At 41.4% G+C, this 16,009-nt stretch overlaps 1 protein-coding gene and 1 long non-coding RNA gene across 2 annotated transcripts in view; one reads left to right on the top strand and one right to left on the bottom strand.

Moving 5' to 3' along the window:
* Positions 1 to 4,059: 4,059 nt before the first annotated feature.
* LOC140283107 (uncharacterized) lies at positions 4,060 to 4,476 on the bottom strand. The gene is made up of 3 exons (XR_011909970.1): positions 4,399 to 4,476; positions 4,235 to 4,315; positions 4,060 to 4,150 (listed from the first exon to the last, which is right to left on the bottom strand). It is a non-coding gene; the product is annotated as an uncharacterized lncRNA (long non-coding RNA).
* A 3,765-nt stretch (positions 4,477 to 8,241) lies between these two features.
* The window catches only part of rint1 (RAD50 interactor 1), a 30,394-nt gene continuing 22,626 nt past the window's right edge, over positions 8,242 to 16,009 (top strand). Inside the window, exons 1-5 of the mRNA XM_072377305.1 lie at positions 8,242 to 8,508; positions 9,986 to 10,111; positions 12,194 to 12,309; positions 14,555 to 14,728; positions 14,866 to 15,006. Coding sequence (XP_072233406.1) covers positions 8,293 to 8,508; positions 9,986 to 10,111; positions 12,194 to 12,309; positions 14,555 to 14,728; positions 14,866 to 15,006 — 773 coding nt within the window. The 5' untranslated portion in view covers positions 8,242 to 8,292. The remainder of the gene's footprint in view (positions 8,509 to 9,985; positions 10,112 to 12,193; positions 12,310 to 14,554; positions 14,729 to 14,865; positions 15,007 to 16,009) is intronic.

Raw genomic sequence — 16,009 nt, 5'->3', positions numbered from 1 at the left:
GCCCCCCCCCTTTATGTCCTCATATGACATTATGTACATTTGGCATTATAGTTGTCATTAACATGTGTTTCCCTGTCTCAACAGGTATACTTTGAATGGTGTTTGCTGTCCCCTCTTTTGTGTCCTCTCAAACCCCAGCTGGTCAAGGCGGATGGCCACTCTTCCTGAATCTGGTTCTGCCAGAGGTTGCTTTCATTTCTGTCCACAGTCGCCTCATGCATGCTCAGGACGGGAGATTGGACTGAAGAGAAGTTTCAGTGCAAACTGTTGGTTTCCTTAGCTAGGAATTTTTTTTTTTTTTTATTGGCTTTGTATGTATAAATTGGACAATTTTTTTTATTCACTTTTTTATTTAGTGCTATATAAATAAAGTGAATTGAATTGAAAACTTAATTGTATTAGGTTTTGCTGTTATAAATCATATTCATAAAGAGAATTGTATTCTAAAAGACAAGCTTCTCGGTATGAGTGTGGCCCCCTCCATGACAACGTGGATTATAGACTGACTGTCAGACCACAGTATGTCAGGATGGAGAGATGTGTTTCTGGAACACTGGAATGCAGTACTGCGGCTCCCTTTCTTTTCACCCTGTACACATCGGACTTCAGGTACAACTCTTCAGGACTTCAGGAGTCCTGCCACATACAGAAGTATTCTGATGATACAGCTGTTGTGGCATGTGTGCGCGGTGGACAGGAGAGGGAGTACAGGGACCTTGTGGAGTTCTTCAATGGCTGGATCAAAAAGAACTGTCTGCTCCTAAACACTACAAAGACCAAAGAGTTGGTGGACCAGTCAGTCTGCATTGATGGAGGGGAGATAGACTGTTCAGGGCTGCAAATACCTGGGGGTGTTGCTGGATAATAAACTGGAGTGGTCTGCCAACATAGAAGCAGGGTACAGGAAGGGCCAGAGCTGTCTCTTCTTCCTGAGACAGCTCAGGTCCTTCAATGTCTGCAGTGACATGATGTGCATGTTTTATCACATTGTCAATGAGTGCACTGTTCTATGCCATTATCTTCTGGGGGAGTTCCACTATAAACAAAAACTGTAGGTGCCTGGACAAACTGGTGAAAAAGGCCAGTTCTGTAGTAGGCAGAAGACTAGACCCTCATTGCTGTGGTGGAGCAATGGATGGAGGAAGTTATAGTCGGTTTTGAAGAATAAACATCCCCTCCACAGCATCCTGGCAGGTCAGAGGACAAGCTGCAGTGAGAGGCTCATCTCACTGCGCTGCAGGACTGAGAGGTTCAGGAGGTCCTTTGTCCCCACAGCCAAAAGGCTTTTTAACAGTGACTGCTGACGTGTTTTTCTCAAATGCATTTGTTTATTCATTATAATATACAATCATTGCAAATATCAAAACATTTTTGTCAGTGTTCGTGGTGTGAGAAGGGAGGACCCAGATGCAGAACTTCAAAGTAACTTGAAGTATTAACAAAAAAAAGCAAAGGCAAGAACAAAAAACAAAGAGACGAGGGCAGAAGCGAGCCCGCCCGCCCGCCCGGGCTCCCACTGGCGAAGACGAAGGCAGCGGTGAACCTGCCCGGGCTCCCACTGGTGAAGGCGAATGCAAGGAGAGAGATGAAACTTCATGCAGCCATCAGATTAGCAAAAGAACAGTGCGTAGAAAACTTCATGGAATGGGTTTCCATGGCCGAACAGCTGCATCCAAGCAATACATCACCAAGTGCAATGCAAAGCATCAGATGCAGTGGTGTAAAGTGGTGGCCTGCCACTGGACTCTAGAGCAGTGGAGATTGTTCACTGGAGTGACGAATCACGCTCCTCCATCTGGCAATCTGATGGATGAGTCTAGGTTTGGCGGTTGCTAGGAGAACCGTACTTATCTGACTGCTTTGTGCCAAGTGTAAAGTTTGGTGGAGAAGGGATTATGGTGTGGGGTTGTTTTTCAGGAACTAGGCTTGGCAATTTAGTTCCAGCGTAAGGAAGTGTGAATGCTTCAGCATACCAAGAGATTTTGGACAATTTCATGCACCCAACTTTGAGGAAACAGTTTGGGGATGCACCTTCCTGTTCCAACATGACTGTGCACCAGTGCACAAAGCAAGGCCCATAAAAAGACAGATGAGCGAGTTTGGTGTGGAAGAACTTGACTGGTCTGCACAGAGTCCTGACCTCAAACCCATGGAACAAATATATATATATATTTATACATATACTAAAGATAATGGAACTCCTCAAGGTAGTGTATGTATTCAAGTATTGTTTAATATAATAATAGATGATTTTTTTGAGCAGATAGATAGGAAAATCTCTTGATGCAGACGATACAGTAGATTTAAGGTCCAATAAATGGGGGGGGGGGGGGGTAAATTATCAATAGCTTAGTCTCAATTTGTTCATTTGTTTTTAAAAAAAAATAAGTTTCTTTCTTTAAGAACATATGGTCAGACATGAGAGCAGGTAAGGATTGTCAGGTTTCCAGGGATGTTGTTTTATAAAAAACTTGAGTTTTATCAGAGTTAATCAGAGTTAATCAGAGACCAAATAAAATAAATTCCAGATTTGCTTGTTGCACAGAAATACTTTGAACTACAGTTTTCTGACAGAATTATGATATTTGGGGATGCTTCAAAACACCCAGAGTCTAAACACACTGGTGCAGCAGTATTCGTTCCTGAACAAAATATTGTTATCAAGAAAAGAACCGGTGATCATTTGTCAGTTCATGTGGTTGAGCTTGTGGCCATATTCCTGGGCCTGCAATGAGTAAAAGAAAATATCCACACAAAAGTTGATAAACATATCTGTATAATATCATATATTATTATCATATATATTGTATGATTTTTAAATTACACCATTTACAGTTAACTTAGTTTGTGTTCCTGTCTATGTTGGTGTTAAGGGAAATAAAGAAGCTGATATACCGGCTTAAACAATAAAAAACAGCTGATATTCAGATTCCATTTAGTGAGGCAGAAGTCAAAGCAATCATCAGTGTTCACATTCATAAACTTTAGCAGGACTATTGGGAAATCAACAAAACAAATATTCATCTTTATAACACTAAACGCTTGATAGTGCAAGAAAGGTGGGGAAAACAGAAAGATGGAATCAGCCATTACATTATTGTATATCTTAGAATAAGACATAAAATAAGAATAAGAATAAGAATAAGAATAAGAATAAGAACTAGAAAATTTCTGAAGAAATTTTGATGGGTGCCCAGCTGCTGCCCGTCTTCTGCCCGTCCACACACACACACAGATGAGAGCTGTGCTGTGCTGTGCTGAGAGACCTGCTAGTTGCCAGTCAAGCATTAGGTATTTCAAATCCAGTACTAAACTAAGGTACAGAGATAAGCTCAAACATAGTTTAACATTTGAGATCCTGGCCTGCTGTGGTGAAACCTGCCTGCTTTGGGCAGCATGAGGGACAGACGGCTGGCTTAATAGATGGCTTAAACAAGGTTTTTAATGTCTTAATCACACAATGAACCACTTTACACTTTAAATGGTGGCAGCCATTATGTTTACCTGATTAAGGAGGAGAGTTTAAACAGCCAATCACCTGCTCAGTTACTGGTCTTTTAGCCAACCGAGTCCCCTTTTGGGGGGGTTGAAGCAGAGATCCCAGAGGAGGAGGACAGAAAGTAATGTTCAGACATACTGACAGTTTAAATGTGTTTATTTAGCAACAACAGCTCATTATAATTCAGTCAGTTTTGATAAACTTTAACATGTCACAGTCTATAATAGGGGTCCCTGTGTAGAGAAATATCTGTAAGCATTCACCATCACAGTAAGAGGAAGACATGAGGACATTAAACCCAACAACATTCAAATCTTACCTCTGTCCTATGGTGATAGAAACTCCAGTCTTCATCGGAGTCCTCGGTCACATCTGTGTTTGCTCAAGGTTGTTTGGGTCACTGCAGCTGATGGGAGTCCTTCTCTGCTTCATAAGACAAAAAGAGAGGAAACCAAATGTTGAGTTTCATGTAGATAAATTTTCTTGTTTTTGATTCATCACAAAAAATATCCAAAGTACAATCAATGTATTGAGTAAAGATAAAAACACTCACCTTTTTTCATAGTTCTTCTCCTTGGACACGTCACGATGCAGTTTGAATCCTCCTGTGGAAGGGCAGGTGTTCGGTTCAGCAGGACCTCAGATGGAAAGCTGGACACACAATCATTAACAGCATTAATCATAAACAGACATCCTTACTGTATGTGAGCTGTGAGGGGAAGTGTCAGTACTTACTTTAGACCTTTTTGTCTGTCTCTGCAGCATCTGCATGATGACTGTAGTCTGGATTCATGCTGGTTGCTCATGTTTTAAAAGCTGGAGACAACAATCATGAAATTAGCACCAAGCACACATGATGAAAAGCACTGAAACTGTCTTCATACATGTAGAAGTCTCACCTGTAAGTGCAGCGTTACATCTAATGAGGTCCTGCTTCTCCAACCGAAGATGCTGCATCAGTGTTTTCTGGGGGGGGGGGGGGGGGTGTTTGGTTTCTCTGACAGAAGAAAAACAAAAGCATGATAACTTCTAATGAATAAATGGAACAATCTGGTGATGTTATGAGTTAAGGATTCACGTTAAACAGAGTGAAGTGTGAGGTGTAACTCTGCACCTTTGACTCCAACATTTACCTCAGTTTCATCTTTTTCTCTGTCTGACTGAAGCTTCTCCGTCTCTGTCCTGTCTGCCTTCTCTGAGCTTCTCATCACTGGTGGTGTAGCTCTCCGACTGAACAAACTCATGATACTCTTCTCACAAAAACATGGTCAAGGATGATAAACTAATTGTCAAAGCATCACCGTGCCAGCACGGTACAGCAATCAGGAGGAATCACACTCTACTAGTTAAGCCATGATCCTCAAAGTTCATATTTCACTGATTGGAAGATATGTACAATAATTAACATAATTGCCAACTGTCAAATAAAATACCATGATTATAATTCAAAAGTGCTCATGACTTGAGAATATATAGACGAATAAATAGATGAATAAATAGACATAAAAATGGATAAATAAGCTAAATGAGCACTGAACACAAGCCATATTCTGTTCAAATCACAATGCATTCACATTCTGACTCATTCGACACCAGCACATAGCTTTTGCCGTCGAGCGCGTTCAAGTTCAGGCTGCGGGCTAACAATGTAGCATGCTAAGCTAAGGCAGGCACACAGAAACATCGGCGGAAGGAAAATTAGCAAATACGTTGTCTTTATTTAACTCGAAGACGTCATATTTCCGCCACGATCAACGACAGATAATGTTCAATATAACTGGTCAACACAAGCCTTATACTGAAATAAACTCATTAAATTCATATTCCAACAAGTTCAATTTGAACAAGCTTTTGCCGTCGAGCGCGTTCAAGTTCAGGCTGCGGGCTAACAATGTAGCATGCTAAGCTAAGGCAGGCACACAGAAACATCGGCGGAAGGAAAATTAGCAAATACGTTGTCTTTATTTAACTCGAAGACGTCATATTTCCGCCACGATCAACGACAGATAATGTTCAATATAACCACTCAACGTAAATTCATAGCCTTCATAGCATTCCACGCCAAACAGCGGGTTTATAGTGTAGCATGCTAAACAAAGCAGTCACACCGAAACATCGGCGGAAGGAAAATTAGCAAATACCTCGTCTTTATTTAACTGGGAGACGGTCATATTTCCGCCACGATCAACGACAGATAATGTTCAATATAACCACAACGTAAATTCATAGCTTTCACAGCATTCCACGCCAGACAGCGGGCTAATAGTGTAGCATGCTAAACAAGGCAGCCACACCGAAACATCGGCGGAAGGAAAATTAGCAAATACCTTGTCTTTATTTAACTGGAAGACGGTCATATTTCCGCCACGATCAACGACAGATAATGTTCAATATAACCACAACGTAAATTCATAGCCTTCATAGCATTCCACGCCAAACAGCGGGTTTATAGTGTAGCATGCTAAACAAAGCAGTCGCACCGAAACATCGGCGGAAGGAAAATTAGCAAATACCTCGTCTTTATTTAACTGGGAGACGGTCATATTTCCGCCACGATCAACGACAGATAATGTTCAATATAACCACAACGTAAATTCATAGCTTTCACAGCATTCCACGCCAGACAGCGGGCTAATAGTGTAGCATGCTAAACAAGGCAGCCACACCGAAACATCGGCGGAAGGAAAATTAGCAAATACCTCGTCTTTATTTAACTGGAGGACGGTCATATTTCCGCCACGATCAACGACAGATAATGTTCAATATAACCAAACCAAGCAAAAAATAGATCTTACCTGAACAAAGCTCGCCAGACAGAAAGACTACTCAAGCATATTCGAAGAAGCAGGGGCGAAGTGACGATCCAACAACCAATGAAAACAGTGGAATTGCTGACGTGTGTCGTCAAGCGTCTGGTATGAAGCTGTTAAAACAGCTGAAGTGTTGATCATAATGGAAAACATATGAGTCCGTGCGCGCTGTCGCGCGCATTTGTCTCGTGAGTGGCACGAACCTGTTATCACAGCTGATGTGTTGATCATAATGGAAAACATATGAGTCAGTGCGCGCTATCGCGCGCATTTGTTTCGTGAGGGCTAGCATGACGCTGTTGATAGCTGATCATAATGGAAAACATATGAGTCCGTGCGCGCTATCGCGCGCATTTGTCTCGTGAGTGGCACGAACCTGTTATCACAGCTGATGTGTTGATCATAATGGAAAACATATGAGTCAGTGCGCGCTGTCGCGCGCATTTGTCTCGTGAGGGCTAGAATGACGCTGTTATGATAGATGTGTTGATCATAATGGAAAGCATATGAGTCAGTGCGCGCTATCGCGCGCATTTGTTTCGTGAGCGGCTAGCATGACGCTGTTGGGTCAGTGCGCGCTGTCGCGCGCATTTGTCTCGTGAGCAGCTGGCATGAAGCTGTTTTCACAGTTTTGGCTGCCTGCTGACAGACAGAGGCTGTCATGTTATATTGTATTAGGAGCACAGATAAAACAGGCTGGCATAATGCTGTTACAGCAGGCCAGCCTGCTTGGCTCTGCCCTCATCCGCCATCTTGGCTCTGCCCTCATCAGCTGTGATAGAACAGGGCAGCCTTCTTGGGTGTGGTCAGCATTAGTTGCTATGGGCAACAGCTGTGCCTGCCAACTGCCAACTGCCGAATTCTGCACCTCACTTTGTCCCCTTAAAATCATGGGGTTTTCATATTGAGGCAGAAATCTGGAACAAAACGCTCGCTGTTCGAAAAGTAGAAGTCGTATCCGAATAATTCTTTCACCGTGAGCGCCAGAAGGCCCGGGGGAAGCCAGCGGTGTCATTTTTATTCTTCTAACCCCCGTGGCTCCTTTATTATGGCAGTTTTAAAATGATTTTTCACACTGATTTCAGGGCTCGGCCGTTTTATAATGGGATGGAATGTTCCCTCTCTGCGCTCAGAGGGGATTTGTGAGAAATCTGTGAGGCCCAGCTCAATGACAGTCACATTGGGTGAAAGACAACTAAAATACCTACGTTTTGATGTATAATTTATCAAGATCAGGCAGATATTTTGGACGTGAGAGGCATTTGTTCGAGAAATTGTTTTTTAAAGATTTTTAGAGTGACAGTTAGAGTGTAACTGACATCAGACGACCTCCTCTGGACACCTAAAACGTAAACTGCCGTTGTGTCAAAGCCGTATAAGCTATTAACAAGCCCTTTACCACAGTTAAAGCTGAGTCTTTCCTGTCACACACAAACTTTGAATGATGTGTGTGTGACGCTGTATGGCTGAGTTCAGAGGCCTCCCGTATGAGGCAGTTTGGGGCTCTTCGAGCCCCAAACTGCCTCTTTTTGGCCTTCTCCATTCATTTTCCCATTGACAATTTGCCCGCTTTTTCCCATTTATCCGCTATTTCTTTCGAGTAATGAGAGAGAAAAGTAATAGCACACTTCTGCCCATCGGCGCGCACGCAGCCATGTATTTTTTATTTTAGTCGGACCAACGCTGTGGGACGAGTAGCGCGCCGAAAAACGTGACGGAAGCGGAAAAATAATAAGTATGAGCAATAGTAATATGTGTGCCCTGCCTATGGCATGGGGCACCCATAATAAGTATGAGCAATAGTAATATGTGTGCCCTGCCTATGGCATGGGGCACCCATAATAAGTTTTCTCTCCACACTCCAATTCAGTAGGTGGCGGTATTGTATTTTTGCAGCCAGTTAGTTCACCATAAACCAAACTCAAAAGAAGAAAAATTCGGGCAAAAGGGAAGAAGAAAAAGAAGAAAACGTTGATAACTGATATGCTCCAATCTACGATGCGTAAAGTGACGGATTATGTGAGAAACCCCGTCTATCCAAATAGACAAAGTAATGAATCTGACTATGATGATTCAGAGAAGGAACGTGACTGTGTGGATTTCCTGGAGAAAGAATTTGACAGTGACTTCAAATCTTTGAAGAGCGTTGGCGACCTGCTGGGGAAATTGAGAGAGGAAAACCGAACTCTCGAGGAACAGGTGATCCTACCTTTGAATTTATCCTACAATAAAAAAAAAAAATCGCACAAACTCAGACTAAATCGCATTCCCAACGAGGCTCATGTTTGCTAGTGACTAAACGTTAGCATGCCACACGATCTTTGTGTAGTGCTGATGGAAATGTTTTGTGCTACTCAACACGACTCTCAAAGTAATGTTTAGTAGATTTGTTATGGTCAGCCCGCTCAATGGGACCAGATGTTGTGTAGACGTGGCTTATCGCTACTTTGGTGACGTTCCGCCGTTCTTCACTCGATCTTCAACATCAAGGCGGACGTTTTACAACCGTTGTAAAACGTGACATTAATTAATAATTTCTATCATTTGGATTATTATAACAATTCCTGTAAATATTTAGATCTGGTAATAAAATTGACCAGTTTGTCAACCGGCTATCTCTGCCTTTGGCCAGGTTATTATTCCAGCGGGGGAATGTGTTGATGACTCCGACTTTGTTCCTCCAATTCAGCTGTCTCTTCAGAACCTGAATTACTCTTTGTATGTACTTGGTTGTGGCTGACTTCCTCCTCTTAGTTGCCATTTGCCTGTGGGACCCCACGGTGTTTGGAGCTGCTCTCAGCTGCTGGTACCCTCTGGTATTTCAACCCCTTTAGTTGTGATCACCTTGCCTCTCTGTGATATAATTTGGTGGCATTTATATATTCTGAATGACATCCCAACGTCCTTGCTGTATGTCCTAGTGAGGTGTATCAGTGAATTGATGCCTCCCTCAGTCCTCGCACATAGCTTTAGGTCATTCATTTAGAGAAGGTGGCTGATGGTTGTTCCACTTCAAAAACTGTATCCATAGCCACTCTTTGTGATGATTTGGCTGAAGGGGTTCAGGCCTATGTAGAACAGCAGTGGGGGACAGAACATCTCCTTGATAGATACCACAATTGATGTTAACTTGTACAGTTACCTTTGAATTGGCCTTCAGGATTGTCCTCCACAGTCCCAGGGAATTCTTGGATAAGGTTTAGTGTCCTGTTGATGTTGTAGAGTTCCAAGCATTCCAGTATCCATGTGTGTAGCTTTGAGTCAATGCATACAGATTTGTATGTCTGATCTTACAGTCTTGAGAGACATTTCTGTCAGTCAGCAGTTGGTGTTTAGCTCCTTCGGTGTTGCTTCCTATTCCCCTCTAGGCCCTGGTCATGTATTCAGTCATGTACCTAATCATCTTATTCACCATGATGCTTCACAGGAGGTTCTTTTTTTTTTTTTTTTATCTAAAAAAGTGCTAAAGGAATGACATGAACAAAGGCTATTTTCCTTACTGCATTGTTAGAGCCATTTAATGACTAATTAGATAATTCTACTGCATAACTTCTGAGCAAAATCATCAATGCATCAGATTGACTATCGGGAGCAAAAAATCTCAATTGGGATATCCCCGTTTGATACTCTCCATTACTTTATGAAATGTGAGCAGTGTCTCTTTTGTGTCATTCAGGTTCTGACTGTGTGCAGTTCGGTGCCTCCTCAAGTTTCAGCAGCTCTGTCTGCTGCAGCAAAGGCCAGATGTTCCCTGGGAGATCTGCTGCAGCGAGAGGAACTTATCTCCAACACGCTGGACCAGGTAGATGACACTAAGAAAATTACAATGTAACCAGAAGTACCAAACAAAGTGAATGCTGTTTTGTCTGGTTCATGTTAGTATGCATTTATCTATCTGCACTGCGTGTCGGGTATGCAGTAGGATGGTACATGACGAATCGATTAGTCGGAACGGCACACATAGTCGACTACTGTTTTTATGAGTCAACTAATTTTTGTTTGGGGCAGGAGGAGACTTATGTTTCACAGCGCAGAGACGTGGAACTAACGTTTATGGCGCTGTTTCTGCCGGAGTTTGCACCGATAGAGCAAGCAACCGATTGGAGCAGATGTCGGCAACAACAACAAAATGAAGTGAAGAATGGCAGCATCTCACTCAACTGGACAACAACGAGGATTGCTCGTTATCCGGGATGAAGCTAGTTTCTCGTGGTTCTACTAGCATGATGAGGACTCGCTTACTAAACTGTCACAAAAATGTTGTGCTTCAGGAGCAAAAACACCAGATAGAAAGACAACGAAATATGACTATTTGGTTTTTTTGTAGCTAAACAACAGAATAACTGATTTGGGGATTAATGTTGGTGTTAATGATGACGTCACAACTAATCGACTTACCAACTTCAACTGGCTTGATTAGTTGACTCTGAAAAATTACTTAAACTGGCCATCCCTTGTATACAACCAAAACAGATGGGTTAGCGTCCGCCTGTCAGAATATAAAACCGTGTATAAATGAAAGGCACAGACAATAGCTGCTCTGGATGATCTTAAACACATTTTGTTTTTCTCTGGCACAGAGCAGATCTTTGTCCGTTGTGACTTTTGTGTTTTCCATGGCACTGCCTGGTTTCTCATTCCTTAAGTTGCACATCCTCGACTCCTTATATTACATCTGATATTTTAAGCATACGTCTGAGACCTCATTGCATTGGCGTTTTGCAATGACACATGTACTTGTTAAAGAGTTTTCTTGTCACTGGAGAGCAGTCTGAGAGCTGTGGAGAGGAAAAAAAATAAACAAAGCAGAAAAAAAAAGCTTTGTTCTGTTCTGGAAAGGACATAATTCATAGTGTACAATGATTTGCTTTGTGATGAAGTGAAACTAAGTCTTAAAACAATCAAGACTGTCCAGTGCAGCTATTGTCTTTGTTTTTCACATGTGCTTCTTTGGTTCTAATCATTTTTGGCAACTTTTACTCTTTGTTTTAAAATTTGTTGGCCCCCTAAATTTCAACCAGTCAGTATTGAAATACACGTAGCTCATTTCCAAGGGCTATGCGCTGTTTGGTTGTGAAAATAATCCAAATTCTTCACTTTGGGGGTGTCTGAGAGCCACAGTTTATGTTTGCAAAGCTGTGCAAAGCACTAACACAGATGATACAAACCCAAGCAGGAATCTTTAGATTTAATAATGTAGTATGTATCAGTCTTTTATCTTCAGAATCACATTGTGTTCTGACAAAGAGAAATAATAGTTTCCTTGAGCCTTTATTATACATAAACACTGGGGAAGACTTTCTGCTGCAGATATGCTCTCGCATCTGGAAATGTGTACGAAGGTGTGCACAAGAAGCAGAATGGGATACAGAAATTATGCTGTGGAAATTGCTGTGTTTTCTTAACAACATCTTCAGAGTAGCAGATGAAGCTTTTTGTTGTGTTGATATCATTACCATATACATCGAAATGTTTCCAAAATGGCAAGGAGCGAAGGGTAAACAACATACAGGTCAGTAGAAAGAAGAATTAAGCAGCAACTCTTACTCGTAAGCACACTCACTCCCTGTACACTGGCAGTAATGGCCCCAGAAACAGAGCCACAAGTTTTACAGATTACCTCACTTGCTTATGTTGCTGAAATATTATGAGGAAGCTGGGTGGATAATCTGCATGAAATGTGAAATAAATGCTGTGGACATTTGCCTTTGTACTGGCCACCCTTCAAGAACATCTCTAAAACATTTCAGTGCACGTGTAACAATGCTATCTAGGATATTGGATGTTTCTAAAGGATGTTAGATGGATAGATGTATGAATATTATTGGGTGCAATGCGATGACAGTAATTCTGTTATACTATTATGTTTCGAACTGTCTTGTAGCACCTACAGGGGGCCAAGCTATGGATGGATGATCTTGACCAGATGTGTAACCAAGTAGACTCTATAAAGAGACACATGAAATACCTACAGTGCCTTCACCACATACAGGAACTCAGGTACTGTAAACATGCATAATGTATGTAGGATATTCAATGTATGTAGTATGCTCTCAATGCAGCCTGCCATAGATAAGGCTGACCATCTGTCCAGCTCCTTACTAACATTTTATATAATGGGTCTGTAATTCACATCATATCAATGTTCTAATGATGGAGGAATTTTTATGCCAAGATATTTAATGTCATCTTTAGACCATTTTAAGCCACTCTGGGCCTTGACTGTTTGAGAAATTGTATTGCCTATATCCGAGGCCATCATTTTGTCTAGATTAACTTTATAGCCCGAAAAGTATCCGAATGTGTTGATGATGTCCTTTAAATGTGGAATTGTTATTTTAGGTTCAACTAGGTACAGGAGCACAACATCCGTGTATGATGATATATTGTGTTGTTATCATCCCTTATAAGCTGTGCTAATGGTTCAATACTTAAATAAAACAACGGAGGCGATAGAGAGCAACCCTGTCTACATCCTCGCTCCAAGGCAAATCGGTCTGATAGGAACCTGTTCACTTTTACAGCAGCTTGTGGATTGGAGTATAGTATTTGTGTCCACTTAATGAATTTAGGACCAAATTGGAATCGTTTCCAGTACAGGTATTTTGACAAATGTTTTCTTTCCTCCTTCAGTCCCAATTTAAGTTAACATTTCTGTCTAAACTGGCTCTGTGTTGGTTGAAGAATAACTGCATATTTATGTGCAGACATGTAAAAAAAATCCCGTTAACAAGGTTGGCACTAACAGTACCTTCTTTGCGTCCCCTGTTGCCATGTCAACAAAGGAGTGATCGGCGCATATACTGATGTCAAACCAAGGAGATAGTGGCGCACAATTGACATGGCAAATAAAAATACCCTGCTACCCTGTGCTCATAACAACAATGTGACCTTAGTTTTTAAATATCTTCACCTTGGCTTGAGTTTTCAAGAATGCTTGTTTTCGGGGGCCAAGAACCATATTTGCATGTGGATTAGGGGTGTCACGAGAACCGATACTTTGGTACCAAGTCGATGCCTCAATTCTAAAAACATGACGTATTCGTTTTTCTACAGTACCATTGGTAGCAGGGATGAAATTCCTCCGGACGTAATGTGGGCACTATACACCTACAAGTGTTCTAGTGTGCTTTTAAATGCCAAAGGAACACGGAAGATGGCAACTGCAGCTGCAGCGACAGCTCCGCCTCGACTCGTCGAAAAGAAAAATAGTAAGATTCGTGTCTGGAAGTACTTTGCAGTTGAGGCGGATGATCAGGGATTAGTAATAGATTCGCAAAAACCTATATGCAAACGGAGCCAAAGAGCTTTTCAGACGAAAGGAGGAAACACTTCCAATTTAGCAAAGCACCTCAAAGACAGACTTAGATTTATTCACAGAATTCAAGGTTAGTAAGTTTCAAGTCATGTTAACGTTCACTTTGCGGGCAAATTCAACCCATTGTTCTCCGTTGAACGAACTCCCCATCGCATAGATATGAAACGCATATCAAAAGAAACAGCGGAAACAGAGCTTCAGTACGGCTGAATACGTTGCGAAGTCCCCGTCACTACACAATGCACCGTATAATCAAAATAAACAGCAGAACGTACTCTTACTGAAAGTATTTCTTGTTTCTCTGTGACAACTCAAGTTATCTGGTTTTGAAATCGATCAAATAATGTATCTGCTTACCGTGAAAAGACTAAAGTTGTGTTCAAAAGACGTGCGCAGATCACCTGAGCGCCGGTAAGCTAAAGCTACAGTGCACATGTGCATAAGGCACTAAGCAGATATTTTACAAGTCAGAAAATATCACACTATCATGGTTCTGATATTGCCTGATCCCAATTCAAATGGATCAGATGTTAATAGTGGTTTATTTTTATTTATTACTTGAATGCTACATGCCACTGTTCTTTTCTTGTAATGTTAATAGTGTATTCTTTTTAGTCAATACTTGGAGGCGACATGCCAGTGCCACTGTTGTTTTTGTAATCTTCAAATGTTTTTAATGAATGAGTATGTTGAAGTACATGGAATTTATTATTTTGTTTTAGTTTTTTACCATTAATTGGGTATCGATAATCGTGGAATTTCACTGGTATTGGTATCGACTACTAAATGTCTGGTATTGTGACATCCCTAATGTCAATGATAGGCAGAAAGTACACAGAGAGATCTGCGTTTGTCAAAGTACCTGCATATGTGTGTACAGGGCCTTTTTCTGCTGTAGAATCACAGTAAATGTGCTTTGTGTTACAGTGGTGCAGTCCAGCAGTGTCTGATGATAAACAGTGTCTGGGAAGCCATAAGGGCAGTGGAGAGCATGGCGGTACTTTACTCTGGACTGAACCAGTCGGGATGTTCTCATCTTCAGGACTATCTTCGAGAAACACTTTGTTTCTGGCACAATATAATCAAGGAGCGACTGACCAGGTGTACCTCCACCCAGTACCTACACAGCTCTTTTATGTAACATTTTGTCTAAATACAGCATAGTTCAGCAATGGATAGAAGTTGTCTGTATCATTGTCCTACACTCAGCTAAATTATTCTCTTTAATTCTTTCACAGTGATTTTGAGAAAATATTGACTCAACTTCACTGGCCAATCATCTCTCCCTCTACTCAGTCACTGACACCCACTGTTAATTGTCAGGATATCAACAGCCAGTTGGAGGTGCTTGTGACGCAGCTGCTTGCCCTGCAGACCTCGTATCCTTTCATGTAGATATGTGCGGATGCGTATAAAGTCATATTGTAAATGTATTCCCTATGTCGATGTTGACACACTCAGACTAGTTTAACCACAAACCCATCCATCTATTTTATACACCCAGTTAATCCAACTCAGGGGGGGTCTATAGCCTATCCCAGCTGTCATTGGGCGAGAGGCCAGTCCATCAAAGGGCAACCCAGATCAAATGAGACAAACAACGTTCACACTCACTCCTAGGGACAATTTAGAGGCACCAGTAACATGTTTTTGGATGGTGGGAAGAAGCCACCTTGTTCCATCACAATGTAAATTGTTCCATGTTCCATCCTGTCCTCTAAAATGTGTTTTTATACAACGCACGGTACTTTCCATATATTTAGCAACACAAATGTTTTTTAAATTTTTTTACTACACACAGTAAAATGTATTTTATTTCAAAGGTTAATATCTCTAAAGACACATTTTATTTCTTCTAAAGAGAAAGAAATTTGACTTGAAAAAAGTTCAATGATTGATTTCGGGCACCATAATGTTTGGATATTTGGCTTCACTGAGGTTAATGATGACTGTCTTTATTCATTGTTTTTGAAAGTTTTTGATCACGTTTGTAACCATTAGGAACAAAGATGATCAATCACTTTAATTATCTTTAAGTTGACCTGATAGCAGTCACCCACTATTTGGAAGGTTGTCGGAGCGTCCACTCAACTCCATGTTGCCTACAGATGCATCCATTAGTGTATGAATGTGTGAATGGAGTAGGAAGTATGTAGCTATGTATAGACTAAGACGTGCTGTATGAATGTTAGTGGGTGAATGTGGCATGTAGTGTTAAAAGCCCTTTGAGTGGTCAGCTAGACACAGGGATGCTAGACACATTATCATCAAGCATTATCATAACACGTCAACTGTGTTTCAAATGTGTCTGACTTGTTGTCTACACACTGAAACTACTACCGCTACGGATAAAGATGTGTTTATCCTGATGGGGAGTTACAT

The sequence above is a fragment of the Leuresthes tenuis genome, unplaced genomic scaffold (genome assembly GCF_036924035.1).
Source record: "Leuresthes tenuis unplaced genomic scaffold, fLeuTen1.0.hap1 SCAF_23, whole genome shotgun sequence".
Classification (NCBI taxonomy): domain Eukaryota; kingdom Metazoa; phylum Chordata; class Actinopteri; order Atheriniformes; family Atherinopsidae; genus Leuresthes; species Leuresthes tenuis.
Note: the sequence above shows the minus strand (reverse complement) of the source record. Positions and strands in the feature narration are given on the sequence as shown.